At 33.3% G+C, this 15,437-nt stretch overlaps 1 protein-coding gene across 1 annotated transcript; it reads left to right on the plus strand.

Annotated features, from left to right (window-relative positions):
* The first annotated feature begins 844 nt into the window (after window positions 1-844).
* Window positions 845-12,187, plus strand: LOC111987938 (uncharacterized). The gene is made up of 9 exons (XM_024019679.2): window positions 845-1,034; window positions 1,135-1,284; window positions 3,648-3,681; window positions 3,813-3,864; window positions 9,564-9,659; window positions 10,630-10,683; window positions 10,783-10,848; window positions 11,549-11,627; window positions 11,704-12,187. The coding sequence occupies exons 1-9, from the start codon at window positions 966-968 to the stop codon at window positions 11,779-11,781; spliced, it is 678 nt and encodes a 225-aa protein (XP_023875447.2). The 5' UTR covers window positions 845-965; the 3' UTR covers window positions 11,782-12,187.
* The last annotated feature ends 3,250 nt before the right edge of the window (window positions 12,188-15,437 follow it).

Below are 15,437 nucleotides of genomic sequence, written 5' to 3' on the forward strand. Positions count from 1 at the left end.
ACAAAACTTCAATCTAATGGTCCAAGATCATGATTTTTTTTTTTTTTTTTTAATGGGGGAAGCTTGGGAGTTAAGGTTTTAAGGGCCTAAAGGTATGTTCACAAATTGAGCTTTAAGACTATGGATAAGATAAAGATAAGTTAAGATAAGATAAATAATAATGTAAAGTAAATCCTTAACACTAAATATTATTATCAAAATAAACACTTACAAGAAATAGTAGTAAAATAAGTATTTCCAGCAGCAAAAAACGAAGATTATAATAGTAAATAGTTGGAGAAGTAATGGAGAATATGAAAGTTAAAAATTAAGTTTTAATTACAAATGAAGAGAAATAGGCCTTTTATAGGTAGAAATAGTCACTATTTGAGTAGCAAGAATCATAGATGAATAGCAAATGGTAAATTTGACTTTTTTACTATTCATCTCACGAGAAAAATACTATAGATGAATAGTTCATGTCAAATAACAATGGTAATGAGTTCAGCAATTTTGTCAGTACGTGCTAACAGTGCTAATAGGTAGCAACAACGATTTTAGCAGTAATTTTGTTGGTATGTGCTGATAGTAGCAATCTTGCAATCGTAGGGTTGAAGCAAAGAATTAGATCTCAGCTAAATTTGGAGTAACACACATATATATCTATATATTTTATAATGTTTAATTATTTAATTATTCTAACTTAATTATGTAAATTTGATGATATTTAAGCATTTTACATTCATTTTACTTTTTTTTTTTTCCTAATTGAACAAGAATTTACTGCAAATTAGGTTGTAACAATTTCTGCAAAATACACACGTGCCAATTGGTTATTTGGTTCAATATTAACATGAAAGTCGTGTGTCGTTCTTGCTGGCCTTCCTCAAAAATAATGAAAAGTCCTTGGAATGTTTTCTTTCCTCCCGCCTAAATTATAAGCCCATAGTCGATTCTTTCACACAAAATCTCTCTCTCTCTTCCTCATGTCTGCTTCAACTTCGCTCAAGCTCACCGCTCACCCTTCACTCCTCCTGCATCACTATCACCGCTCGGTAAACAAAATACAACCGCTCTATTTACTCTTCTCTCCTCTACGATTCAATTTTCCATTCTTTATTTATACTTATCAGACTTTTATCTATAATTTTTAAGGGTTTCGTCGATGAGTTTTCCTCAGTGTCTAGAATTCCAAGGCCTTCCAGGCTCTATTGCTTGCAAAAATCGAAGTACTCATCGCTTAATATCAACCGTTCATCATCACCATCCATTTCCACAGCCTGCTCAATCAATGGCAATAACCCTGTAAGTTCTCCTCCTAACTATGAAGAACTCATCGCTTTATCTCGACTGGGTTTTTATTTATTTATTTTTTTTTTGCTGTTGTTGTTCTGTTGGCGTCAAATACTAGATTTGGGTTTCAAACCTGCTTGCACTAAAACCAATTGGTGTCTTGGCGTGAAGACAAAGAGTAATTATCAGAAGCGGAGCCATATGTTGAAATTTTGTCTAGTGTATATATATATATAAAACAATGTAGTAAATGTCATGTGGAAAATTCAAAAACTATGGGGGCAAGAATGGGCGGAACTAGACGGAATGGCAAATTGAAAATGGAGTAAAGTTAAAAAACTGGAAATAGATTAAAATTAGAGGGTGTAATTTGAAATTGTACACCAAATACCAATTAGTGTCATGGCCAGATGATAAATAGCAATTATCAGGAGCGGATGCTATCGTGTGTGTTGTGTGTGTGTGTGTGTATACATGTCATTGTTTTGGAAAGTGTTTTTTTTTTTTTTTTTCCCTAAGGGCGAGATCGGACGGAACTAGATGCAGCGACAAATTGAAAATGGAGTAAAATTTAAAAGACTGGAAATAAATGAAAAATAATGAAACCTGAAGGAATTGATTGAAAATAGATTAAAGTTAGAGGGTGTTATTTGTAATTGTGGCCTAATATTGTTTACGAAGCGCTGGTTTTTGAGGGTTTTTATAAGGCTGCCGAGATTGGAATGCTAAATCCATCTTTATGTTACGTGTGGTTGTGGTGGGCTTAGGGTTTGAGACTTTGGATTTTAGAGTTGGGGTTTAGGGTTTGGAAAGAGAGGATTGACTTACAAAGAAGGGTAGGATTTCTTGGGCAGCAGCAAATAATAGACTGTGTGAAATATATGAGATTTTGTTAAGTAAGGAGAAGAGCTTGATTTGGAGTTGTAAAGAAGAGAGAAAAGGGAAAAGTTTGTTGTTATTGATGGCTGTGTGGACAGTGATTGTTAGAGTGAACCAAGTATTCCATTATTATGTCGACTCATGGACTTATTAACTTATTTATTTATATATATTTTTTAGTGTTGGGGGAGGGGGAATTTGAACCCTGGGAGTTTCCGTTGGAAACGCTATGAAGTGCTAGTTGTGCTACAAGGCTCTTGGCATAGTAGACTCATTGACTCTTAACTTATTATGATTAATCAAAAGACCTAATAAAAGACTATCTTGCAAAAAAAGGTTAAAATACTATTTGCACCCTTTAAGTTTGAGGCTGCTTTTAAATTTGCCTCTTAACTATGTAAACGTGCAATCTACACATTCTGGTATTACAACAATGTCTACATATCCTTTTGTCAAAATGCCCTTAATTGGCAGGTGTTTAATAAAATTACATATCTGCCTTTTGTTACAAAATTGACCATGACTCAAAAAAAAATCAAAATCAATAATTGAGTTAAGCCTATGGTATTTACGAATCAACCTGTTAAATTTGCAATTCTTTCACCCATTAGGCATTGCACAAGGGTTCCACACAGCAAATGATCTTACCAAGATTGAGACATACGAACAAACAATGATTAAATCTCTCTCCATATCTGCATTATTGTATGCCAGTAGTGATTGTATGCTTCCCTTTTGCTCGTTTTGATTTTATCTATGAAAAGGAGTTGAACATGGTGTTAATGACTCATTTGGCTAAATATTGTGTTTTAAAAAACTACTCTTAAACTTATTGCACGTTTAAGACTGTTTGTATTCAATCATAGATTTGAATTTGGATTTCAGTCCCTAGTGTCTTGAACTCATTATTTCACATGAAACAGTGAGTTCAAGACACAATTTTATGCCGAACTGGCAGTGATGAGATGGCAAGTTAAAAAATAAGGTATCATGTATGGTTTCACTAAACCTAAATTGAAACAATTTCTTGAACACAGAAGACACAATTTCACATAAGATATGAAGACAGTGTTTCAACTTAAGCTAGATTGTATTTCTGGTGAAGTAGACAAGGCACTTTTGTGACATTTATTTACTTAAGATGTGTAGTACTTTACTATTTAATTGTATTCCGGGTGAATTTGTCTTGAAATTAGGGCTTCAAGATATTATTTCACTTAAAACATGAAATTGTGCCTTCATGCTACAGTCACAATGAGGCGCCTTTCTTCTAATCTTGCCATGTCAATGTTGTTAGTTAGATCTAATCATGTTTTGAAGGCATATCCCAAGACTACCGTAGAATGCCAAATGGTTTGATAAGTGCACATTTTAAGAAACAATTTTGAAAACACAACATTCAACTCTAACACTCTGGTGGTAATATTATGATTTCACGAGTTTGTCCCTATTCTGATAAAAGAATGCACTTTTGTTTTCTTCTTTTGTGAGGTTAGGCTTATGGTGTATCGGATCCACCCAACGATGAAGGTAATTAACATTTTCAACTAATTTAACTTGAGATAGACAAATTTATATGTATATTATGATGCTTGATATTTCTGTTTCATTCCTACAAAATTAAATTCTCAACAATTCACACCTTTGCATTTGTTTTTTAGGTTCCAAGGAAAGAAATGAAAGTAGTCAAGGAGGATCACTCTCATCCAACATGTACTTACTACTTGCCTTTCAATCTCTTTGGATCAATAGAATACTACTGAGTACTGATTTTTGTTGATGACATGATGATGGTGTCTATTGTGTTTTGGGTCAAATTTATCTAACCTCATGAGTTGAATACATAGTTTAACCTTCATGCCTTGTCAACGTAGCTGTAGGCAAATGTTGCAAGAGGTTTTCCATGTGCCTAAGGGACAGAGTGCATAATGGAATTTGTAAATCAATCCAATAAGTTTTTGTAGAGAGCCATAGATCTTAGCTTAGTTGTTGTTGAAAAGATGTTACAATTAACAACCTAGAGCAAATTTGTCCCCTTGACTTTGATAAGAATACTTGATGAACTTCAATATGTTTAATAGTATTATGTAATCTTCTTGCATGGAAAAAGCAAGCAGATTGTATCTTAAAAAAAAAAGAAAAAAAAAAGAAAAAGAAAAGCAGATTGCATGCTGGTAGGTGATTGTGTTGATTTTTATTTCCTAATTGCATGTTGTGATACCCTAGATTGTGTGGATTTGATTTGATTGGATTGGATTAGTGTGTGTTGTGTGAGCATGCGTTGAGTCGCACATAAGGCATTTACTAGGTTGAATTGGGCTATATAATTGATTATGGGAAGCCCTAATTGTAAGTTGACTAGTCCTTTGAGGTATAGCGTAGATGTGGCTAGTGCTTTCCTCAGGTCGTGACCATTTTATTAGTTGAAGAGTTTTTTCTTTTTAATATTGTGCCTATAATTAAAATAAGAGCAGCGTAGGTCTGCAAAATGGACCTAGTAAATTCATTAATGAAAGAAAAAGTGAATTAGAGATGGTGTGATCGTAATAATTAGTAGTCAAAATGCATGGACGGAAACTAGTTCTTTTTATCCTATGAGAGCTTAAAAAATCCCGCTCTTTAGTCCAAAAGGCTTGATTGTTCTCTTTTATGAGCTACCATGAAAGTTGATTGGTTTAAAGCTGGAGATTGAGATCCTAGGATTGCTTTGAGCTGTGAAAAAATGAAGTACTTACATTGGAGATTTCTCTAGGTAATAATGATGTCAACTAGGTCCCTGAGGCAGTTGATGTGTTATCTTATGTTTTTGGCAGGGGGGTTGCCAAAAGACAGAATGATTAGAAATTTTATTGTTTATTCTGGTACACAAAAGTTTGGATAGAGTGGCCTGCATGGTAAGGTACAAGTCAAAGTACTGGAAAGACCCTAAAGGAGTGCTTATCAATTGATGTATTGATATCCAAACTCAAGTGGAGGGAGGTTCTGTTTATTATTCTAATGAAATCTTAAAATTATAATCTTTCCAATACATGAGCAAAGTTGCATATGTATTAAAGGTGTATAAGCTTAAAAAGAACTTATAAAGTTTCTTAATATTACTTTTGCATAATAGATAGCATATTAGCAATCAATTTGAAGAGGTGGTGACTATTAACTTTTCTTTCTTCATTTCAACGTGGTGACACCTTGGGCTTTGCTGTTATGGTGGTGGTGCATGCTTCTGTATGAATAGGATATAGGCAAAAAAGAAAAGAAAAAGAATACTGTTAATTGAGAGAGAGAGAGAGAGAGAGAGAGAGAGAGAGAGAGATTTTCCTTTTGATAGTTTAAAAAAACTTATTTGAAGAATACAGAAAAAAGGGTTGCTGCCTTAAAAGAGAAAAAGGGAGTGAAAAACAAAAGGCAAGGATGACAAATCCAAATAAATCTAAAGCAGTGAAAAGAAAGAGAAACACTTCAGTAATGCTTAGCTGGATGTCTTTACCAAGAGACTTTTTTTTTCTTCTTTTTCCCAAATAAATTGAGCACAAGTGTGCCAGTCAGTTGATTCTTCTATCTCATACAGGAAATTCTTGCCTCTCCTATGATTTGCATTGATGGGATGGGTTTCCTCCAACATGTTTTGAATGGTGATTTCCATATTGGTGTTGATGGTTCTATAATCAGGTACTAGCAGGACAACTTGTATTGACCATAATGTTGTAGTATGCAAATAGAATGCATCACTAAGTCATAATAGAGTTAAAAAAGTACTAGGAATAATGACCATAAGTACTGGAATGAAATGGGTTAGATGTCCATTTTACTGCTGAAGTATGTTAGGAAGGTTTTACATGCATCGATTTGTTTGTTTAATTCACCATTATATATGATGGTGGCGCTTAAACCTTTAATCATATATATATATATATATATATAAGTATATTGATGCATTTAAAAGCACAAAAAGGGGTGCTACCCTAGCATACGAGAAGTATCCAAACAAAGAGCCAAAAAGAAAACAAAATCAATTTAAGTTCAGCTTATCTAGAAAATCTAAAAAAAGATGTTCTGATGTAGAGGGGCAGGCAATCCTCTCCCACTTATAAGGACTGTAGAAACAGATACTTCAACTGAAATATTGAGTGTTCTTCTCCTTCAAAGTGTGTGTGCATTCCTCTCCCTATAAATACTCCATGTCAAACACAAAGAAATTGTCCTCCATGTTGCTGCATTGTTGGCATTCTTTCTAAAATGCCCTCCCCTACATGTCAATAATCAACTACTGATCTAGGCATAACCCAGCACAAGCCAAAGAAGAAAAGAATCAGAGACCACAGATCTTGATATACCTGACAGTGCAGGAAAAGATGATCAACTGATTCCTCATATTTACACATGCAGCACCAATCAGTATTCACAATTTCCCGCTTCCTCATATTGTCAATTGTTAACAGTCTACCTTTGGCTGCTGTCCAATTAAATACAGCAACACGTGGAGGAACTATAACTCACCATATAGCTTTCCAAGGAAATCTACTGTCTCCTTCCTCCCTCAAAGTCTTGTAGTAATTGTGCACACGAAAGCCATGAATCCTTGAGATGGTCCAAACCAACTATCTTCACCTTCATGGTTTATTCTAGTGGGCATGTATGACATCCAAGAAGCTGAATGGACCCTTCTTCAGCTCTGAAATGCTATGAAAAAAAAAAGGATTCACTGAACAGTGCCTCCTAAGAAATCCATATGATAATCTGCCTCTGTTGCTTCGCTATTTCTAGCTATTGTAAACAGCTATGAAAAATAGTTTGAGAGATGTCCACAACTATGGTTATGCCAGAAGTGGATCTTAGGTCCATCCGTGGCCTCAAAACAAAAAAACTAGCAAATGTAGCCCATCCATTTCTAAATGCTGCCAAAGGCTCACTCCTTAAGGAACAAAAAAATTCTGAAGATCAGTCACCCCAACAATTTGTATTTCTTTTCTATTACCTTTCTACAAAGAGAATTTGCCTTTGAGTAAATGGCTATGCTGATATATGGAACTACTGTCCATGGCTGTTGTGGTAGATGTCCTTGCCTTTGAAAGTCTCATTTGGCAATCTTTTTTTATAGGTAAGTAAACTTTTTTGAAAATAAACAGAAGTAGTACAAAAGAAAACAGCTGCCCTGGTACACAGGGAGAGTACTAAGGGAAACATAAGCTAAATAAAATTACATAAATCTAAAAATTCCAAAAAGGAAGGAATGGACTACTCATAGCATTCATCCAATCAAGCAAAGACATTAAGAAGAAACGTTTAAACTCTATGATAGAGAGCTTATCCCCTTCAAAAGTTCGGTTCTTCTGTTCCCTCCAAGTAGTCCACATAATACACTGGAATAGCCCCCCAAACAGTTGCTGCTTGATGCTGCCCAGCACCTCTATGCCAAAACACTAGCAACTCAACCACTTGTTTTGGCATAACCCAAGAAATACCAAACAAGCTAAACACAAAAGTCCAAAGGTCATATGCATAAGAGCAACGAAGGAGTAGATGATCCACCAATTCCCAATCATTCTTACACGCAACACCTGTTAACAACACAAATTAATCCAAAGGGAGGATCTTTCCCTTAGCAGTTGTCCAACTGAAGAAACCAACCTTAGAAGGAGCTTTCAGCTTCCAAATACTTTTCCAAGGGAAAGTCTCATTTGTCAATAACTACCCCCACATTATATTTAAAATTGATAGACAATCTTTGAATCACTTTTGGTTTTTTTTTTTTTTTTTTTTTTACCATTTTTTTTCCTTTTATTTTTTAAGAATGGTAGTGTAATAAAATTGATAGACAATCTTTGAATCACTTTTGGTTTTTTTTTTTTTTTTTTTTTTACCATTTTTTTTCCTTTTATTTTTTAAGAATGGTAGTGTATTAATCGTTGACTAAAAAAGTAAATTGGAAAATTAATAGGTCAAGTTATAGTATGGTACAACTGATTGCCATGAAAGGTATGCTGATTCCCCCATTTCCAATGATGCGTCTCATCATAATAATCAGTTTTGTTTCATTGGTTCTCCTCAAATTTTACTTATTAAAAAAAAAATTGGCTCTCTTCAAATTTTGCTATGGGACTTTAGGTTTAGGTTAAACTGCACTCCTTGTTTCTCTTTCTTTTTTAACATTAAATATGATGAACTCCTTGTTGTTGCCTTCCACATTCTGGAATTGTTGATTTGCTACATTCTTGGCTTGGAAAAATTTCCAGGGTTTGCTTGTTTGCAGATTTAATTTGTTCTGAACTGTGTGTCTAGTACAGCATGTGGCAGTTTGGCATACTTCTGTTTCTTCCCTCTTGTAGAACTAAACCAGTGCTTGTAAAGGGTGGAAGTGCACTCTAGAGCTTCTACTATTTGAGGAATCAAAAAGGGTATCTTACTTTTTTTTTTTTGGGTGTGTATTTTTCATTAAATTGGGTTACTAATTTCCAAGTTGGATGCTAAGTTATGCTGTTTCTAGATAGCTGAATCCTGAATGTCAAAATTGCTTTCTGCATGGTAATCTTAAGAGACTTTCCAAAGCAACTTCCAGTATTTACTACACTTGTTAAGACGTGTATGTATTAGCCAAACCTTGAACTATGTTTAGAAAGTACATTTTCCTTAGCATTGATTTGTTATACTTATTACTCTTTACATATTGTTGGAACTCATCAATGACAATTTATTGCACTCTTGTTCTCTAAAGGTCTTCAAGGGTATACCTGTATTGAATTTGTTGAATCTAGTGGTTAAGAAAAAATGATGGGGCTTTATGTCTAAGGAGGGTGGACTTGTTTTAAAGGATCTATGATGACTATTTTGTTTGTTTTCCTTCTCATGATCAACTTCTCCTTTTCCTACACATATTAAAACATGACCATAGTTTTATATTCCTATCACGGTAGTGACATAACCTTATTGGATCAGTTGCTGACCTGTTCCTTCTTGGTTGGTAGTGGGTGGGATGTCTTCAAGCCTGATGTGATCGGGTTGGCTGATAGGTTGATACTTAATCTGGTCCCAATTGATCTGTGATATCCCCTAATTATTTGCTATTTGTTAGTCTAAATCCAATTGTAATTATATTATGTCAACATCATTTGCTAGCATGGGGGGAAAGATGCTTGAGAAGAAATTCTCTAAGGAACATATTCTCTCCTCCCTTCCCCTTGTCCTCTTAAGTGCATAATAACTTCTATGGCTCTGTGTGTTATTCCACAGCTTTCTTTGAATGAGAATGGCCCCTCTCTCTCTTCTTTTCTTTGAGCAGTGAAGAAAGAGCCCAAAAAGATAACAAATTAAAACTACAAAGAAATGGAATACATATTTGGATATATGTCTAATTACTTTGGTTTCTTTATGGAGTAGCATGCCAGCAGGAGCTTAAACTTGTTTGTTCAATTTGGCAGGATATTGAGGAAATTAAAGAGATATGGAATTTCGGGAATATTGTCCTATGGGCTGTTTAATACTGCCTACTATCTTACAACATTTCTCTTGGTTTGGTGAGCCAAATTATAATGCGCATTTCAATTTTAATTAACATCTAGCCATTTTCTTTCAGTGTGCACAGTAACATCAGCAGATACAAAACATGCATAAATGCTATTCATTACTTTGATTAGTTTATATTCTCAATTAGATATCTAAGAAAATTGCTTTTGTGGTAGACTGCCTTGACATAAAACTAAATTGATTATCCAACATTGTTGTTTCGTGTCAACTAAATTGATTATCCAACATTGTTGTTTCGTGTCTTAACTAAGAAGTATGGAAATAGTCATGACATGACACCAGACACAACGGCATGACAATTCCTGAAAAATTAGCACATGACATGGTGGGAATATGACAATTATTTTTTTTTTTTTGGATTGACAATTAATATACATTCTTAGGTATATTCTATGTTTATTTCAAGTTTTCAAAATAAATAATAACTATCAAAATCTTTAAAAGCATATCTAAAATCAACGGAATTTTTTTTAAACAAAAAAAAAATTATTTCCCCTCCCAACACAATGAGGACGTGTGTAGGAGTGTCCTTGGCATGGCCGACATGGACATGTGTCAGATAGGGATGCTCAACATGAACACTCTGAGGATTTTGGAATGTCCGTGCTCCTTAGTTTCTTAAACTATGTTTGATCATTATCTCCTAAAGTTTCATAGTGTGACTCATAAGTTTATTTTCATAGCAATTTTTTATAGTTTTAAATGTCTTCTTTGTTCTTAGATATAGGTGTTAAAATACTCTTCCTCCATTCACTAGGAATTTTGTTAATACTGAAGATCTTATTGAATCCTATATTTTTGAGGAATAAATTTGACTTATGTTGATTCTAGGAATAGAAATTCTTTTGAAGAATTAATAGGAAAATGTAGAGATCTCACCTCTTTTGTTTAGATTCTACGGTACTCAGGAAGGTGTTCTGAATATATCTTGTCATAACTACAACCTACACTTGCTTTTAGGTTTTATGTTGCTCCTGTACCTGGAAAGATGGGTTATCTTGCTGCTGTTGAAAGGTGACTACTAATGTATTATTATTTTCTGACGCATAAATGATCAAGAAGTTGTATAGAAAAAAAATTAATAGACGTTGTGAAATTTTTGGCCATTTTCAGATTCCTCAAAGTAATGGCCATGGTGTGGGCCGGAAGCCAAGTTACTAAGCTTATAAGAGCTGGCGGGTGAGCTGCCAGTACTCAAATTTTCTTCGATTATTTAGTGATTTGTATGGACATCATGATGTTTCTTGATTCTTGAATAAGCAATTCAGCTGGTATGATAACGGAATATCCTTTTCTATAAATGATTTTTACCTTGCTTTAGATATTGTTTTAAATTAAGTCATTTAAACCATTGGTCAATATATATATATATATATATATTTGAGCTGTTTGGAATATATGCTTGTTGAAGTTATAATACTGTTGGTTGAAGCGGATACAAGAACACAATAATGGAGAAAAAGGAAAAGCCACATGTAATAAATTGTTTAATCTATATCTAGTGCTGTTGAAATAAGTTGTCTCTTTGATGCAGCAGAAGGGATTGTTTCTTTTCAATCTTAACTGTAAATCTCGTGATTAACATTGTGAGAATGTAGTATATGATAATATGATGATTCCAATGCATGAATGTTATTGCTGAAAAATTTGTTTTAAAATTTCTACCTTAGATACTGGCATATTATATTCAGTAAAAAATCAAATTTTATCTATAGGTTAATGAACAATGTTCTGGGTTTTTCCCATCTTTTATTTCATAATGATATTGTTTAACTGCTGATTTCATTTAAATGCCATTGTACTCACTCTTATTGAATAGAAGTTCTTTTTTTGTTAAATTTAACAGTCTTTTGATTCTATAGAGCTTCTTTTTATGCAGAGCACTTGCCCTTGCACCTTTTGTAGACACAGGATTGTCATGGTTCACTGTGAAATTTAAGTTTGAGTCTCAGGGGAAGGTAAGCGACACTGAAATTTTTAAAAAATTCTTGTTTTGTTCAATTACAAGTATCTCATTCCTTTAACTGTTTCCAGGCTTTCATGGCAATTGTTGGGTTCTGTTTTGCACTGGCTATCATCCTATTTTTGGTCGTGACATTGCTTTGGGCCTGAAGCTATTCCTCTTGTTTGTTCTTGCCTGGCTAAGACAACAAAGCCTTCTCTAGTTCTCTTTAAATATTTTCATTTTTGTTTTTCCTTTAAAATCACACCATCTATATGTAGTTCATGTCCCAATTAGTTTTCTATATCATTATTTGCTGCTGTTGCAGAATAAATTCAGCCTCTTGTTAAATCAAATTTTGTTGTACAGCGTAGATTTTGTTGCAAAAAAGATACTATACAACTATAGATATGAGTACGTTGTCATAAATGAGTACACTACAATGTACAATGGTGTCCGAAAACCTCAGGAAAGTGATTTTCCCTTGTCTTTTGATGATGCATTAAAAATGTTATTAAAGCCTGGAGACGTTTACTATTTTTAGTTGTGATGATTTGGGGCTAAAGCTATTCTTGATGTTTGTTCTCACTTGGTTAGGTTGACAGAGCCTTCTCTAGTTCTCTTTCAACATTGGCATTTTTGGTTTTTCCCTTAAAAGTTCAGGTTTAGTTCACTTAATTTTATGTTGAATACGAGTTAAGCTTGTGTTCATCATCAAGCTAAATTATATGTTCAAAATTGTTTCATTTTCTTATCGAAAAAGCTTGAACTTGTTCCTAGGCTAATTGCTTATTCTATTCTTATATAAAGTAACCAACATGACTAAAATTTTTTAACTCTTCACAAATCTATACTAATAATTAGTAACTAAATTATAGTTGAGATTTTACTATTAGAGTTAACTAGATGTAATACTTTCATTTATGAACTAATAAAATATGAATGATTCGTTCATATTGGCCATCAGTTTGTAAATGAAAGGCAGTGCGGAAATTCAATTTGGTAAACTGCTGATTTTCACTATCGAAATTAGTACTCCATGTGATCTTTTACTATATCTTGGACATAATGGGAATACTTGTATCGATCCTTCACTCGACTTATATATATATATATATATATATTTTTTTTTTTTAATTTCCTGAATAGGAAGTGAGCTGATTGAGTTATTGTTCTAGATAATCCATACTGCATCAGTACTACTCTTACTCTCATGACAAAGTACATGGTGATACTCCAATTATTTTTTGTAACAACCTTGGACTTTGATGTTTAGCCTTCATTTGTTGAAATCAAAAGCACATCAAAACAAAATGTGCAACTTCTCACTTCATACCCCAAAAATCCCTGAACCATGCAACGATCACACAGTTTCCCTCGAGTTGTTTGTTCTTTACATTTCCAATAAAAGAGATGAAATGTAATTGGACTGAAAGGACTAAAATAGACTGAATTGAACCGAATGGACCCAAGTGGACTGCAATGGACTAAATAGACCGAAATGGATCGATTGAACCAAAGTGAACTGAAATGGACAGAATTGGGTGGAATGGGTGGAAGTAGACCGAAATAGGTTGAATGGATCGAAGTGGATAGAAAGAAGTTAAGAATATAGCAACTATAAATGCTACATTTCAACTTTTAGATATTATATAGATAGCTTCACATTTCCAATGTTTATTTGTTTATGCTTATACCCTCACCAAGCAATAGAATATATTGCCTATAATTTGATAAGATCCAGAAGGTAAAGTAATCATGTAGTCATTCTAGGTTGCAATTTATAGAACACCTTCTGCTAACCAACCAATGATCTTTGGTTTTCTCAAAATTATTTCCCAAACTTAGAAAATACGTTTTTTTTTTTTTTTTCTAATTTTCAAAAACACACTTCACTTAATCCATTTCATCCTTATGCATTATTCATGATGTAGAAATGCAAATGCATCACAATGTGACATTTTACCCCAAAAACCAAAAGCCAAATTTATTTTACGTTTCACTGAGTAAATGACATACAATTTTAAGACGAGCATTGTGAGAGTTCCTAACGCATTTTCCATACAAAATTGAACCTTAAAACTCATATTTCTTGTTATAGTCATGATTTTGACTCTCAATTAAGCTAGGAGACCCCGAGACTTTCCTTAACCTAGGTTTGATAATAAAATCAAAAGAAGAAAAAAAAATGATTGATGGATATTCCATAAATCATGAAATCCCCAACTAGCCACCAATTTAACTCCCTATATTTTAGACCATATAGAAATTGCAATTTTTTTTTTCTCACGCATATACTTTATTCTTAAAAGGGAAAAGATTAGGTACCTAGTATAATTAACCAATATCTTTAATTTAATTACATTTATATTTATTTTAAATTAGGGGTTATTTAACTTATTTATGAAATTATAGTCCCATCTAGGTTGACTTAATGAGCAAATCTTTTTTACAACTCAACACTCAAGTCTATGAGTGCACTCTTTGACGGTTAAGTTATACATAACCTAAGTATCATAAGGTGGTTTGGACATTGTTGGAGCATTTTAATATTAATTAATTAAAATGAATAAATATTACAACTTAAATGTAAAGACGTGAGAGTGAATATGAAAGATGATGAGCTAGTGAAAATGTTTAATCCCACATTGAAAAGGAGAGAGACTATTTTATTCTTTTTAATTGTGGTGATTAATGGGTTAATATAAATTGAATCAGATATTGGGCTAAATACATACCCAAAGGAGAGGTGAAGGGCGGAGGTATAGTGTTGTGTAATGTGTTATTTCTATTATTATTGTGTTTGCACCAACAGACATGTAATATCCAAACCTTCTAGAGAATATCCAGAATTTTGTACATCAACATCCACCATTTGGTTAGGTGGTACACAATCCAAAGGAGGTTTGGATATTTGACATCCAAACCTTCCAACAAATATCCATATTTGTGGATATTAGGTTTATCATCATCCACATTGGTTTGGACATCTAACTTCTAGACCTTCTAGAGAAGAGAGATGCTATGTCTACAACAATTTTACAACAAATCATAGGTTGTTACTGGTTCAAATTTGAACTTAATACTCAAATTACTTTTTTTGCCCCAACAATAACAAACAGTAACAATCTGCTACGTATGATTTGTTGTAAAAATGTTATGGACATATCATTTCTCTCTAGAGAAAGTCTGGAATTGTGTAGATTTACATCTACAATTTGGTTAGGTGATACACAATTCTAAAAAGGTTGGGACATCTAACATCTAGACCTTCTAGAGAATATTCAGAGTTGTGTACATTAACCTTCACAATTTTGTTAGGTGATACACAATCCTAAAGAGGTTTGGACATATGACATTTAGACCTTCCAATAAATATCCACATTTTTGAATATCACATCCACGATTTTCATAAGTTATACATAATTTGACATCTAAACCTTCTAAAGAATGTCCAGATTTTCTAGACGTTCAAAATCACTTAGAAAATCAATGAACCATATTCATTAATAAAATCACATCATAAACCAAATCAACATGAACCCAAAAGTTCTTTCCAAAACCGAAATTTTTTTTTTTTTTTTTTTTTTTTTTTTCCACATCATTAATTTAATGAAAACGCATGCTATCATATATCAAATATAAAAGCAAAAACTCTATTAACAAAGATAAATCGATTATCACCCCTAGGAAAAAAAGAGAACCCAAATGACATGCTTCAGTCTTGATGCTCTCTTTAATATCAAATATACATCCATAAAACCCCATCTCTTTAACTGCAATGGGAGCCTTTCTTCCCGACCCTTGGGGAAAAGGGAAAAGGAAG

The sequence above is a fragment of the Quercus suber genome, unplaced genomic scaffold (assembly GCF_002906115.3).
Source record: "Quercus suber isolate HL8 unplaced genomic scaffold, Cork oak 2.0 scaffold_342, whole genome shotgun sequence".
NCBI lineage: Eukaryota > Viridiplantae > Streptophyta > Magnoliopsida > Fagales > Fagaceae > Quercus > Quercus suber.

Excerpts from the sequence above, each read along its gene's own strand:
- LOC111987938 (XM_024019679.2), top strand. The coding sequence starts at position 966 with ATGTCTGCTTCAACTTCGCTCAAGCTCACCGCTCACCCTTCACTCCTC. Across the intron at positions 1,285-3,647 it reads CAATCAATGGCAATAACCCT|GCTTATGGTGTATCGGATCC; the intron begins GTAAGTTCTCCT and ends TTGTGAGGTTAG. Across the intron at positions 10,684-10,782 it reads TATCTTGCTGCTGTTGAAAG|ATTCCTCAAAGTAATGGCCA; the intron begins GTGACTACTAAT and ends GGCCATTTTCAG.